This window comes from Megalops cyprinoides, chromosome 22, assembly GCF_013368585.1.
Source record: "Megalops cyprinoides isolate fMegCyp1 chromosome 22, fMegCyp1.pri, whole genome shotgun sequence".
Classification (NCBI taxonomy): domain Eukaryota; kingdom Metazoa; phylum Chordata; class Actinopteri; order Elopiformes; family Megalopidae; genus Megalops; species Megalops cyprinoides.
Window position 1 is genome coordinate 2,781,898 of NC_050604.1, and position 15,230 is coordinate 2,797,127.

The 15,230-nt window shown below is 45.6% G+C and overlaps 1 protein-coding gene across 2 annotated transcripts in view; it reads right to left on the bottom strand.

Moving 5' to 3' along the window:
- Window positions 1–15,230, bottom strand: part of slc4a11 (solute carrier family 4 member 11) — a 63,776-nt gene that overhangs the window by 2,369 nt on the left and 46,177 nt on the right. For both annotated transcript variants that reach the window (XM_036516832.1, XM_036516831.1), the window contains 14 exons: window positions 13,287–13,368; window positions 12,896–13,019; window positions 12,255–12,464; window positions 10,332–10,416; window positions 9,175–9,300; window positions 8,093–8,206; window positions 7,397–7,529; window positions 5,632–5,705; window positions 5,273–5,519; window positions 4,192–4,298; window positions 3,681–3,846; window positions 3,041–3,214; window positions 2,300–2,495; window positions 1,917–2,086 (listed from right to left, as the gene is read on the bottom strand). In XM_036516832.1, the coding sequence (XP_036372725.1) occupies window positions 1,917–2,086; window positions 2,300–2,495; window positions 3,041–3,214; window positions 3,681–3,846; window positions 4,192–4,298; window positions 5,273–5,519; window positions 5,632–5,705; window positions 7,397–7,529; window positions 8,093–8,206; window positions 9,175–9,300; window positions 10,332–10,416; window positions 12,255–12,464; window positions 12,896–13,019; window positions 13,287–13,368 (2,008 nt within the window). The remainder of the gene's footprint in view (window positions 1–1,916; window positions 2,087–2,299; window positions 2,496–3,040; window positions 3,215–3,680; window positions 3,847–4,191; window positions 4,299–5,272; window positions 5,520–5,631; window positions 5,706–7,396; window positions 7,530–8,092; window positions 8,207–9,174; window positions 9,301–10,331; window positions 10,417–12,254; window positions 12,465–12,895; window positions 13,020–13,286; window positions 13,369–15,230) is intronic.

The window sequence follows — 15,230 nt, forward strand, 5'->3', positions numbered from 1 at the left end:
ACACCCCTTGTACAATGTTCAAGATAAACCATTCAGAGGACCCAAAGAGGGCCAGATGTTTTCAAAATGACCCCAAAACAAACAAAAAAATATTGTAAACAATATATTTTGACTTAACTAAGCAAAATCTGTGGTGAATGTTAGCATCTTGCTTTCAGGATTTTCCGTTTTCTCAGTATGAAAGATCATCCAGTGAGAACTGATGCTGTTCTTTCAGTGAGGGTGTTTTGCTTTTTTAGCAATCCCTTTAAATCAAGACGTTATTTGCCACGCCTATGAAATAGTACACTACTACGTGACACTAAGGGTGGTATTCATGTGGTCTGTAGTCTTTGTGGAAAAGGCTATGGGAGGACTCAGCTCAGCACAGCATTTCACTGGTAAAGATCATTTTATCAGACATGATGCTATGGCATTTTGAGCGCAGACTGAACCTGGGTTTGAGTCTAACCTGTGCCACTAGCTGACAGTGACTGGCTCCACTCTGCCAGCGAGGGTCTGCTCATCCCACAGCTCACTATCACCCTCTAGCATCTGCTCAGCTGCCTGTGAGTGACTCATATGTGAGTATGTGGCCTGCAGTGAGAGATACAGCTACTGGCTGCATATGGGTGCATGAGAGGACTGCACACTTTCAAACTGCATAGCACATATTCTCTGGTATATCTTTTAGAATGTATAATAAGTACGCAAGTACACAGTATGCATTCATTGTGAGCACACTTCTGAGTCATAACTGTACATGAACAAATTTCGACCTAAAGTGAAGTGAAAGTGAAGATGTCTGCAAGCTAGCTTGTGAAGGAGAGCCTTCACCACCTCTCCCTATGAGTAATTTGTCAATTGTGTGTGAATCTTTTGTAATTAGGTGCACATGTTGGCAATTTGTTTGGGGAGCCAGGCTATTGGGTAATGAGCCACACCTTACTGATTGACACCTGATTAAATAGAGGTGTGGCTGGGGAGCAAGAGGAAGACTCACTTTGTCTCTGCTGTTGGCTTGCATAGGCTGGTTTCTTTGTTTGGATTTTAAAATAAATAATTGATTTTTTAATCTTTTGTTTTTTTTACTTGTTTCTCTTCATAGCTATACCATTTTGCTCTCAGAATAAACGCTACAACTAGCAAGTTAACATATGAGACAATACATGAAATGACCAATGTTAGCATAATACTGAACACAAATTTGATAGATACTAATGATTCCAGAGAAACTTTTTAGATTTGTACATTAAAATGCTCATTCGTGGTTTAAGCGATGAGTTTAAATCAGTAAGTAGCATTTCTGAAATACTTTCCCTTTCAGTTGCTCCCTACTGGCTACTGAACACTTATTCTTTTAGATAGGTTGACCATACGTCCTCTTTTTCCCGGACATGTCCTCTTTTTGGGACCTAAAAAATGTATCCCAAAAAGAAGACATTTCCAGGAAAAAGAGGACGTATGGTTACCCTATGCTGGAATCTTGGTGACAAACAGCTCTAATTTCTCAGCAGGGATTGATGTGATTTTGTGTGCCCTGTCTATTTGTGCACCCTCATGTACCGAAGTGTGCTGCCACCATTTTAATGAAACCTGGAATTGGTCTCGCCCAGCATACACACAGGCAGTGTATGACACCCACTTTTAATGCGGAAAGAGTTGTGCTGTTTCACATCTGGGACATTACCTCACAAGGGCTCAGCCTCTGGGTACATTTAACCTGTGACAGGATGACATTTTTGAGGTCCACTCACAATGATTAAATTTAACCTCTTTCTGTCTATTCCTCATGCTTGTCTGGAGGTGTGTGACTGACTGGGCTAATGACCAATCAGGTGCTTTGTAGCATAAGTCTTTGCAAAGGGAGGCCTGTTTGCATATGATGTCAGTGCAGTGGGCTGGACACAGTCTATGGAGTGGAACAGGATGTCTACCTGATGGGAATGAGCAGGATCATTAGCAGGGGGAAGATCATCTTCATGTAGGGCAGAGGGTACATCCCAAATGCGCAAAGGATCAGCAGCTGCACCATCTGCAGAGCTGTAAAGTAGTGGATCTTCCTCTGAGGAACCTTACGGATGTAGTGGGTTGGGGGGTAGGATGTCTGCCAGAGAGAGAGAGGGAGAGAGAAAGAGAGAGACAGCTACATTTATTCATAAAAAGCCCTCCGCTACACTGGCAAAAGCCCTTTCTCAGGTCCCATATCAGAAATAATCAGGTTCTGCAGGAGCATGGGTAACTGACGGTGCAGCATTACATGGACAGATGTGGAACTAAGAAACTGCACTCATAGACAGGCCAGCAAAGGGTGCTGTACCTGTTCCTTGAGGAGCAGAGCCATGCGGTCACACATCTGGTTGCCATCAATAGAGGTGAGGGCAATGTAGAGGAAGAGGCCGTAGAGCACAGGCTTGGGGATCCACTGTAGGGGGACGGGCAGTAGGAACACCGACACCCCGATGAAGATGTTTGCCGCCAGCGAGGTGAGCCGAGTCTCCTTCACACTCACGATCCTGCAAGCAACACATACATGTACACACAAACGCACACACATGCACAAACACACACACACGCACACACAAATATGCAGTTTCATCTCTAATGCTTAATTTGCATGCAGCATGTGTGTTTTCAGGTTTCCCTTTGGGATATTATTAAATACTACTGTGAAGGAGAAACCTTCCTGTCTCAAAAATGTTGATTGCTGTTTAATTTTTTATTGTATTAAATGTTTGTGAAAATGTGTTTATGGGATCCCTTATCAAATCACTGTTTATTGTAAAACGCTGGCTTACCAATAACGGCTCTCGATCCACCAGCTTCATTCCAGGTTAACAGTTGTAACTGTAATTGTTGTAACTATAATTGCTCAGTTGTAATAGTCTAATTCTCTAATTGTCTGTGCCTGGCCCAGCTCTTTGTTAATGAATGAGGCACAAGTGCCTTGCTTGGCGGTAGTGAAATACTATGGCTGACTCTGTGCCACTGACTGGTGTGAGTTGGGTAACATGTATGTGATATGCTGTGCAGCTCAGAGAAGCGCTGTGTCTGCACTCACGTCTCGTAGAGGTGTCCTCCTTCCACACGCTGCTCCACATAGGCCAGCTGCCGCACATGCAGTGTGGAGTGGGGGAAGGCAGCGTGCATCCACGGCAACCCCAGCACTGACATCAGGATGTTAATGAAGCCAGAGAGCATAAGGTCCCAGTGGTAAGCTGTACCCTTCAGTAACCTGATGCACGCACACACACACAAACACACACACACACATGCACGCATGCGCGTGCACACACACACAAAAGTGGGAACAGAGACGGGAAGACATATGGTTATTCAAATACACAGTAGTTTCTCCACTTTTGCAAAATGCCTACATTCAACTGATTGTGAATGTAAACTATAAAGCAATAACGGACACACAGCCCTAAAGGCCAAGTGAGGTGGATACCATCTCAGCGTCAGGATAGAGAGAAGTCTCTGTGCTGTGGCTGTGTTGGTGTAGGGAATAGAGAGGTCTCTGTGCCGTGGCTGTGTTCGTGTAAGGAATACAGAGGTCTCTGTGTTGTGGCTGTGTTGGTGTAGGGAATAGAGAGGTCTCTGTGTTGTGGCTGTGTTGGTGTAGGGAATAGAGAGGTCTCTGTGTTGTGGCTGTGTTGGTGTAGGGAATAGAGAGGTCTCAGAGCAGTGCTGTGGCGTACCTGTTCTCAGGGGCATTGGTGAGGGACACCACAATGTTCTGGTCGATGAAGATGAGCAAGGCAAGGAGGAAGCCCAGCCCCATGGCACTCACAATGTTCATGGCGGAAAGTTTCTCAAAAGGCGCCACAGTGAACATGGGGCCTTCGTGGAAATTGAACACTGGAACTGCAGGATACACAGCACACAACACCATGTGAACTGAACAAGGAACAGTGCCTCTAAATGTACACTATGCTATGGCTAAAACACTTACTCTGCATGCATGATACTGCAGTTTTTAAAACTAATTTCAAGGTAATATAAAAGCAGTAAGTAAAGCATATAAGTAAATAATATGGAGAAGATCATTGGGATATCAGTGATCTATGATATCTTTGATCATGTTTTCGGCATTCTCAGTGACTTCATGAATAAACATCTACTGTAAATTCTCATCTGAAAGACGTGTGACACTGTGAGTGTATGGCTGAGGGTGATGTTGTGGTCGGTGTGGGGGGCAGTGATACTGACGCTCAATGTCGTTGAACAAGTAGGAGCCCACAAAGGAGAACATGAGCACGGAGATGGGCAGTGCGCAGTCTGACAGCACCTCCCTCACTTTGGCATGGAGGAATGGGCTGGGGAAAGGGGAGAGAAGAGAGACGAGTCAGACATCAGGCCACTTTCACGGGGACAAAAAAATTACCCTCTCCAATTACCCTCAGCTGGCCCCATGCCACTTGTCCTCTCTCTCTGCCAGCGTTTCAGCCTGGCTGCACTTTCCCAGGAAAGGCCGTCGGGGTCACTGCATCTCTTTGAAAGCCACTAACCCTCCCTCACAGCTCTGCTCTTAGAGATAGCAGCTTCATCAACACTAAAGGAAGCTCGTCAAAGCATGTGTAGCATGTGTAAACAGACATAGTCCAACCTTCTGTCATGGTGAATAGAGGGTCCCCAAAAGCAATTTTAGCACACAGGGAGTGAGCACACTGGTCTGCATGTGTCCTGAGTCTAAACTAGCAGTTACCCAGCCTTTCACAGCACTGGATAAGGTCACACTAAAGGACTAGCCTCTCTAACACAGAAAATCATGAACAACTGTTTTATGAGTTTTCCTAATGATGGTACATCTGTACCGAGGATGCTATTTCCTGGTCCTGGTCACAATTTGAACTCCTCTCTGTCCTTACTAATGTGTATGTTAACATTGTGGCTACACTGAGATTGCAGTGAATGTAATGCGAGTAGTGGTTGTTCTCACATTGTCTTCAATGTTTTTATGTATTTTTCTTCAATAGTGAAGCTAGTATCAGTGGTTAACTGGGTGTTATGGAATTCATTTGCCTGCTATGCAATGCTTTATGTTCATTTTTCAACATTGAGCATTTCAACATTCATTTTTCAACATCACAGTCCTCTGTTTATAGAGATAGAAAACCAGTTTTATTAATTTAGAGTAGAATACTACTTTAATGCAGCTCACTGCGGCGTTAGATCTAGTTTAGAGCAGAACACTGATGTATGGCAGCTTGCTGTAACATTAAGACTAGTTTAGAACAGGGTTCTAATGTATATTGCATATAGTGTCAGCTTTGTGCTGTGGAGAACGCACCTCCTCTTGAACTGGTAGAGGGTGTATCCCAGCCACAGCGTGCCCAGCATCAGCAGCAGGCAGAGCACTGGTCTCTCTCTGGTGCACAGGATGAAGGACTCCGGCAACGTGATGGGCCTGCCGTTACTCCCTGTTGCTGTAGTGTTTGCTGTGGTGTTCTCCCCCTGCATCAGCATCTCCTGCATCCGGTGGAGCTCCTCTATGCTGCCGTTCACCAGCGTGGGGGCATGGTAGTACTTATGGAAGACTGACACAGAGAAGGAAGCGTGTCATCAGAAGGTAAACTCAAAAAGCAAAACCACTGTGCTTCTCCAGGTCTCTCAACACAACAGCAGTAAAGTGTCCGGAATGAAGCTTACTTTTTATGGTGCCTTTCACCGCATCCCCCACGAAGGCGATAGAGATGAACAGAGCAATTACCTCCTCTGTTGACCTGGGTGGACCACAAAGAAATCTCACTATATAACAGTTGTTCGATGGTGAAACATGTTACTGTTTATGACACACAGTAACATACACAATTAGGCCAAAGTTTGACACTTGAGATTTTCTCCTGACTGAATGCAGTCATTCCTCACAAGCTCTCTGCTGGTAGTAGCCAATTAGTCAATAGTTGGTAGCCAGTTAAACATGCAGGAGTAGTTCTTTGTGTGAAAAGGCAAGATGATAATATGTAACAAGGGAGAATTAGAATCTTCAAATGTTCATCTAATTCTTTATTATGATAGAACCAGGGGGTAGGGAGAGACAGAGGGCACGGGATCTTGATAATCCCAAATCCTTAAGGGACCCTTCCTCCTGACCAGTGGTGAAATCCCAACCTGCAGCTATCAACTATTATTTCTGTATATTCTGTTTGGTTCAAGGTACACATGTCTTGTTTGGTCTCATTTTGATCCATAAAATGCGAGTAGCAAAGGGGTGATAGTTCTAGAACAGTAGAGGGTCTCCTAACCCTTAGTCTGAAAATTTGCTCGGCAAGCTAAAAGAATGAACACCAATGCACATGCCCCAAATATCAGGACAAGAATAAACACCGGCACCAATCAATAGCCAGATAATGACAAAACCTATTGGGGCTCTGTCCATGACCCCACCTCGTGTGCTGAACAACTCCATAAGGTTCCAGTATATAAAGGGAAAGATTTCTGCACTCAAGGAGCCCCATCAGCACGGACTCCTGCGCATTGAGCGTATAGCCATGTGACTGTATAGGGAGCTCCGTCAGCACGGACTCCTGCGCATTCAGCGTATAGCCATATGACTCCGTATAGGTATATGTGTATTTATCATCATTTGCACTGTACCATACTGTTTACTGTAATTTTGGTACTTCTAACTTATTGGAACAATTCGGATTAATAAAGATATTAGCCTTAACCTTTGTTTGTGATTTCTCATTTGGCCATTTCTAATGACGCACGTAGCAGGATTCGAGGTTTTTCCATATGTTCTTGCCGTACCGCTCGAAACCCACTGATACTTACGCTCATAGTCAGTCTTAAGTATTGCACTATTCTGACGAGTCTGCAGTCCCTAGGTGGGCCACCTAATGTACATTCTATGATTTAGAGTATAACACGGCAGCGAGTTATCAAATATCTCAGATTTGAGATATTTGATAGGCAGATTTTAACACCACTACTTCCAAAGACGCAAACACACGCATCTGCCTTCAACAGCCACCACTTCCCTCATTGGTTGTGACTGGCTGTCCTACAAAGCTGTTCTGATTTTAGAGGGTGGCACTTCACAGCGTCTGCTGTGTATGTTGCACTAAAATAAAATTGTTTAGCAGATGCTCTTATCAAGAGCAAGTTATAATTGTTTAAATGTTATCCAATCATACATGTGGCAATTTGGGTTAAGTGCCTTGCCCAAGGCTACAACAGCAGTGGGCCACCTGGAAATCAAACTGGCCACCTTTGGGTTATGAGCCCTGCTCCTTACCTCTGTGCCACAATAATGCCCTATTTGACAGGATACTTCTACACATAACAAGACAAACTTTGGACCAGTTTGGATTGAACCAATGGCCTTGAGCTCGACATGTACCGTAGAGGAGTATGTGGGGTATCCCACGCCACGATGCCCTGATGTTGATTGGCCGACTGTCAGACTGACCGTTTGAAGAGCTTCATGAGCAGACTGACGTTGAAGACACCGCCCAAGATAAGGAAAAAGCTGTTCCACAGGCCGATGCAGGCGTAGAAGGCAGGGAAGTCCAGGTCGTAGTCGTCACAGATCCCCCGGATCACTGCAACACAACACGACTGTCTCCATGACAGGCTAGCACTACCCAGAACCTCCATCACTCTAATTTCTGCAGAGCACAGCTCATCAACTCTGCAGCACTGCTTTCAATATAGTGCCCAATTTTTGTGCAAGTTAGACAACGGTTAACAACTCCTCCTTCCCAGCCAGGAAAAAGTTTTCATAACAGCCTCCTGATAATGGATTTTTAGCACAGCAAGAATGCATCTTTCAAGATCAGACGGTCATCACTCCAACGATAATTAGCCTTTGCGCACATAGACATCTACGATGTTAAAAGATCATCCTTCTCACTGGCCTGCAATCCTTTTTAAAATACAAACAGCCCATTATGGACTCAAATGTATAAATAATCATCTCAGCACATGGTAAATTGAGCAAATTTTTTTCAGGTGTAATGAGGTACAAAGTAGCAAATGCTGCCTGTGAAATTCTTCAGTGGGGGACAGAATGAGTACAGAGCCTCGCTCCTTCCCTCCACTGTGTATACAGGGGTGTTTACACTACAGTGCATTGTGGGTAAACAGAGGAGGCACGGGCACACACCACTGATGAAGATGGCAAGAGGCGCAGTGGTCAGAGGGATGACCAGCGGTGACCCTGCAAATAGGGAGTAGATGACCCCCCCAATGCTCTGGCCAATAATCGTCTTCTGGACATCTGTGAAGAGGACACAGTAATAGCCCACAGTGACACTGTCAGCACCAGGGAGAGGGACTGTTCAGGGATATTATAATTGTTGTTTTATTATTATGTATTCCTTTGGGGGTTATTTGATTCAGAATGCCTCAGAAGGTCATCATGGCAAGATACATACAGTACCTATCGTAAAAGCTGCAAGAGCAAGGATGTAGTTACAGCACAGCAAGTCACAGCAGTGACAAAGCATTAAGAAGAAAAACCAATGTAAACATATCAATGATGCATAAATGATGATCAATAATGCATAAATATATATATATATATATATATATATATGGTCCTTAGAACAAAGATCACCTGGCCAAATCTCATGGCATGGAAAGGCCTAACAAAGAACCACTAGAGCAACAGAGGAATTAGCATAAAAATAGCCGCAACAGCTTTTGTCAGCTTCTGTCACACAGGTACACACACAGTGTCACACTTCATTAGACTTCTCTCCAGGTAAGGGAAGTTGAGGTGCCAGGAGCTGGGAGTATAGGAGCAGTAGATGGTGTGGATTCTGCAGCTCTGATGGCTGCAATTATCTCATCCCACCACTGGGGCAGGGGCCAGTGAGGAAAACAGGTACTTTCAGTGGCTTTGTTTGCATGGCCATGGAGAAATATCACCTGTATGTGTTAAGCATTTGGAAATGCATTTTTCCTTTAAAAAAGCTTCTTTTAAATAAAAATCATAAATATAATATTTATCAAATGCACATCACATGGACCTTTCAATAGTGAAACAGTTTGCTGCTAAGATGTTCAGCCATTCAGTGACTTTCACCACCACTGACAGCTTACCGAAAAACAGATGACTCATGATAATTCTAATACTCCAGCCATGTGATCATATAATACCATGGAAGCACAGGTTTGAATATACTGCCAGTGGCCTCAGTGGCTCCAGCAGGGGACGCTGCTCAGAGGGCCAGGCGGACCCACCGATCTCTCCTCGAGTGCTCTCGTCGTTCAGCGAGCCGAAGGCGAGGGCGGGCAGCAAGATGGCGATGTAGAGGAAGATGGCGGTGGTCACATACTTGAGAAGGGTCTTGTTACCCCCGATCACACCTAAGGATGGACACAGGAGGTGGGTAGGAGAGATTAGTGACGATATGTAAATATCACTGTCATTACTACAGTTGGTTAATGAGATGAAGGCGAACTACAGTTTTACACCTTCCACATCTGCATACTCTTACATTGCAGGAGTTTGGTGGAGTATTCTGGTTAAACTCAGGTTCAGAGAATATTAAAGTGGACCCCTGGCCTTTTTAATCCTGCATGAAACTAAAGGGATGAGTTCAGAGATGTTGTAGGCAGTATGTATACTCCAGCACTGCAGGGACATTTGTTCCACCTCCAGACTTTTCATGACAAAGGCTCAAATAGGCAACTCTGGCATGTGGCGGTTGGGATTATGGAGTCACACCATAGTGTCAATCCTAGCACTGCTCACAGCGTGATACTTACACCACTAAACACCGGAGATCTGCCGCCTGTCTAAACCTATAACTCACCAAAATTTAAGTCACTAAGATTTAAAACAATAAGATTTGAGTCCTTAGACACAGGTCTACCAAATGTTGAAGATACATGAACTGCTGAAGATTTGGAAATTTGGAACTTAGATTGTTATTGCTATATATATATATGTTGTTATACGGAGAACAATAAACAGTGAACTGTCAGAAGCTAAAAAGCTAGTGTGTAGGGCTGTGCTGCCTCAGTGGAGACATGGAGTAGGGGCAGGAGAGAGAGAGAGCAGTTGCGAGCACAGCGCCTCCCTGCTGAGGTACAGCTGGCCCGGCCGGGATCTGCAGTGACACAGAAGGAGCTGTCCATGGTGCTGAAGCTCTGCACGCCAGGTGGAAGATCCACGCTGGCTGCTGGGCTCCTCCTCCTCCTCGGGAAACAGAGGACAGCAATGGCGAAGGCGAAAACTGCCACCTCTTGTCCCACAGGTTTTTAATTGGTGCTGGCTTTATTCATTTAATGTTATGATGGATGTTTAATGAGCCACACAAGAGCACCGTGTTCCTTAGTTCCTGGATAGAGTGCTGAAGGACAGAGTATGAGTCTGCAGGCGGTAGCTTGCATACCGTCTGTGAAGTCTGAGGGGTAGAGGGGCAGCCGGCGACACAGGTCCTCATAAATCCCCCTGCCGGCTCTCAGGAAGTCTTTGCACTGAAACGAGACAGATCAGTACAACAGCCACAGATCATAGATAGCATTCACACTACATCTTAAAATGAAACAAAGAGAGTTAACTAACTGAGATCTAATGGTGAGCAAATGAATACATGTTTGTGGTTTAGCTGGCCTGAGCTGTGGGTCTATGTCAGAGACTGGGGTAATGACCCTGATGGACTAGTATCTTGCCCAGGAGGTGTACCTGGAATGTCCTAAAATGATCAAAACTCACTGTGGATGCGTCTTGCTGAGATTAAGACAAAAAGTCCACCTGGACTTGAAGCCATTGTTGTACAGTGTAATTATTCAAGCAGCCATTAGATTTGGCTGAGTAGCACATGAAAGCGCATAAGGGGAAAAGCCCTTTGGAGCAGCGTGCTGGCACGCTCCTTCTTGTAGCAGTGTGTGTTTGCCTTTGGCATCGAGACAAAGCTGCCTTTGAGTAAACACGCTGGAATGCCCTGTTTCAGGCTCATTTCTCTTTGTGCGGGTGGGCGTTTTATGAAGCCGCACACACAGCGCCCTCCGTTAAAGAGCCGTACATAATGAAATCATTTATTATTACAAGGGCCTGCGTGGGGCTGACTGCCAGGGAGCTGTGCCAGGCCTGGCCGCACTTTGTTAAACAAAGCCTTTGAGTGGAATTACTGTCCACCTGCTTGCCATTCCTGAAGGCTGCCTGATGCGGCGAGGTGCCGGGAAAAACAGCTTTTATCACTCTATGAAGGAGAGAAGAGAGTGAATGCATGGTGGGAACAGGCCTCAAGAGGGCTGTCTCAGATTACAAAACAGGGCGGTGGGGGGGTGAGGGGGTCTTCACGGGGAGTGGCACACCAGTTAGAACGTTCATCTTGCTGATGGATAAACACAGGGGTGATGTTTGATTGCGGCATGTCGGTTTTGCCATCGAGAAAATGTTGACATTAGGAAAAGAAATAGGTCTTTAACGCCACGCAATCCAATAGCTGCCACCAGCCTTTGAATGCTGTTGATTTGGAGAACATGCCTTGATTACACTGTGCATGTGTTTAGACAACGGTGGCAGGAAATGGAAGGTCATTTGTCAGTGAGAGAGCCAGTGTATGCTGATTGATTAAATACAAAAGCATGTAAGGCTGGAGAGAGGAGAAAATAGAATGGTATAAATTATGTATACGGATACAATCTCATCACGCAGGGAAATCTGACCAGGGAGAGACAGAAATGATGAGTTGCTTGGAGATTTAGCTGAGCTTTTTAGCTCTAAGTGTGTTATCCTCTGGTCTCCTTGTGCAGGACTCAGGGTTGGTGGAATATACTGCCCTGACTTGCATGTGTGGTTGCTTATGTGATTAAACCCTCTGCTCAGCCGCTTCGAGTTGTGTCTCACAGCCATTCCGGCTGAGGCCTTCAGTGTATTACACATGCCAAATTAATTATGGAGAAGTTGACATTTGTACTATGGGTGCCATGAATAGATTAATTCTGCAGGTGATTATGGTAATGGCTGCTTTCTGAGTGAGCGGACAGGGCCCTCTTCGAGCGTGGCTGCCCTACAGAAACACTCTCACTTTCCCAGCACTCTGGGACCCGCTGGCATCAGTGCCAAGAACATGCCTGCGGCAACTGTTACCGGCACTCACCCTTCTTGCCAGCTTGGTTTCTTTCTGTGAGAGGTATGTGGAACAATATCAGCCCGCATGCTCTGGTAGCCTGAGACTCCGAGACAGGGAGACGAGGGGAGGGCTTGACAGGCATTCTTAGGCAGCATACAGCCTGAGGCTCAGCTCGCTCTGTAGGGTCCTGTGGCCCTCTATGCATGACTCTCTCTCCCTCATGTGCACAGCTGGTACCTTCAGAGGCTTATTGCTATGCGGGTCCGTCTCCTCCTCCCCCATGGTGGCGGGTTTCTGATTGGCAGCGGTCAGCTGGTGCCTCTGCATCACCAGGGCCTCCTTGAACTCCTCTTGGGTCTTCGTCTCCAGCAGTTTCTGCCTGAAGGTAATGTCCGAGAACATGGTGGCGAAGGTGCGGCCAAGCTCCATGGCTGTTTTGGTGCTTTTCTATGATGGTGTGGGGGAGAGGAACAGTATATTAATCAGGCAGAGAGAACAGAGTCCTGTAGAGGTCTGTGAAAAACATTGGTGACGGTCCTCCTTTGGCTTCAACATTTAAGCCTATGATAATTCTCTTTCACTGGTCTACATCCCCTTAATCAGACACTGTGAGTATCTGCTGTCAAATGCATGCTTGGCTGAGGGAAGAAAAACACATCATGTTTACATGTGATGGAGGATTTGTGTACAACAGAATTCACCTTGCGGTCAAGATTACACTCTTCAGAATGTCGAAATCTGTTGAGGAGAACTGGAATGATTATAGTAAGATGCAAATGCTTGGAACATTCATGACAAAAACAAACAAAAAAGAACGTGCAGGAGCTCCGGCTGATTGTGGCTCAGAAAATGGGGAACTGTGGAAAGCATTAAGGTACCATTTTGTGCGGGGCCAGGATGAGGATGACATAGCGAACTTCGCAGCAGTTCTCCCCCCAATTCTGCGGCCTCTCCAGGCGGGAGATGCACACATGACGCCTCTGGAGGCTCTTCACATTGCAACTGTGCAGAGAGACAGAAACACAGAAATTCTCACTGCAGCTGCGCAGAGATGGAAACAGATTCTCACTGCAGCTGCACAGTGATATGGAAACACACAGATTCATAGTGAAGCTGTGCAGAGACATGGAAACAGGGAGATTCACCCTGCAGCTGTGCAGAGAAACACACATATTATCACTGCAGCTCTGAAGAGACAGAAACACAGAGACTCTCACTGCAGCTGTGCAGGGAGATGAAAAAAGAGACTGTCACTACAGTGAAACTCACAGGATGCAGAGCCAAGACTGCTGGTACTGAACTCCAGTAGCTGTGGCCGTCACTCCCTGGATGGTTTCAGACAGCAGGTGTACTACAGAGGACAGAAAGGGATGAAGGGTGAGACTAAGGAGGGTTTCAGGGCTGTTTTACAGAAAGTCAGGGTCCCTATGCTTACCAATGGAGACTTACTGCTCAGAGGAAATAACATCATTTTGTTTTGCAGTCCTTTTCTATCTGAAGTTAACAGGTCAGCAATTTTTGTCATCCTTTAAAATAATGCTCGTACCTAGTTAAGGGATTTAGAGTGGCTGCTGGATGTTTCATCTAATTCTTCCTGGATTTCAAGTCTTTACAGTTGTTTAGGTGGTGAAGAAGACTTACTGAGAGAAAAGGGGCAGCTCCCACTTGAAGTAGCCCAAGTGTCATTTTGAGCACTGCGTTTGATAAGACACAGCCCCATGAAGGCTTCACCTACACCCTGATCACTTCCTTTCAGCCTGCTGCTCTATTCAGGACACCACAGAAGCTCCTCAATAACACCAATCCTCCATTCATGCTGCTGAACGACGATCGTCACCATGACAACAGCATTTCAGAAGTGAAGGAGAGGGGAGGGAGGGGGACAGAGACAGAGAGAAGGGGCTGGATTGTGATTCAGTTCAATTAATGGAAGAGGACCCGACAGGCACATGATAATCAAGGCACATTCCCTTTCTCATTGACGTCAGAGCAACGTTACCTGTCCAATCCCAACAGCGCAGAGGTGGCCCCTGTCACGCGGGCGAGGGGAGTAGAGAAAATGTTCCTCAAAGCTCTCAGAAAAGAGCGCAAAATGCTGCTGAGCCAGGAGCCGGTGAGAAACTAGTTTTGTCTTTGTACGCCTTACAATCTTTATATTGACATTCTTGTCACTACAACTACTGACTCCAATCATCATGCTTTCACTGCGACAACCAGTACATCTGTCTGTCTCTGTAAGATTGTCCTAAATCTGGTTTGACTGAGGCATGTCTCTCTCTGAGACTGTCCCAGGTCTGGCCTGGCTGAGGCTTGTCTCCCTCTCTGAGACTGTCTCAGGTCTGGCCTGGCTGAGGCATGTCTCTCTCTCTCTGAGACTGTCTCAGGTCTGGCCTGGCTGAGGTATGTTTCCCTCTCTGAGACTGTCCCAGGTCTGGCATGGCTGAAGTATGTCTCCCTCTCTGAGACTGACTAACACAGCTACATATTCAAAATGCAAAATTTACAATGTCTACCAGCATGCTTTACTCACATACTTAAAGTATACATTAAATACTGAACATCCTGTAATTAGATCATACTAAATGTAATGGAATTAGAATGACTGGGTAGGTTTTGACCCCAGTGGACGAGGCCCGGTATCAGCTGGGGAGATTCTGAGCCCATGGATGAGGTCTAGTTTCTGCAGTATCTGCTGTGGATTGAGGCTATGAGTGATGCATGGAGCTGTGTAGCTGACTCCTCCAGGGCAGGCACTCCAAAGGTAGAAGAGGGAAAACTGCAGCATAGGACATTAACTGGCCTCCTAGGTCAATCTGGGACCAGCAACATTCTCATGAATTTTACACACTCCTGTGACTCCCATCATAAAAAACCCCATTAAGGGTGGTATTTTGGTGTGTTTGGAGTTCTCCCTTCAAACTTAGAACTTGATCCACTAAGGCTTCAGTTTCCAGTGCTTTGCTTCAATCAGATCACAGACAGGTATCAATTCAATTGCATCAAACGAGATTCATTACACATCTGAAACTGTGCTGAATCTCTGACTTTCTCTAAAATACACAGGTATCCAGCCAGTCGCTGCATCTAAAATGTGCTGCACATTTACTGCTCTGCCATTCTGAGTCTATGAGGTTCCATGGAAATGTTGGTCATATGGTCAGTTGAGTGGTCCTTGCATCACCATTATTGTCAGCATGCCATCATGTCTCAGAC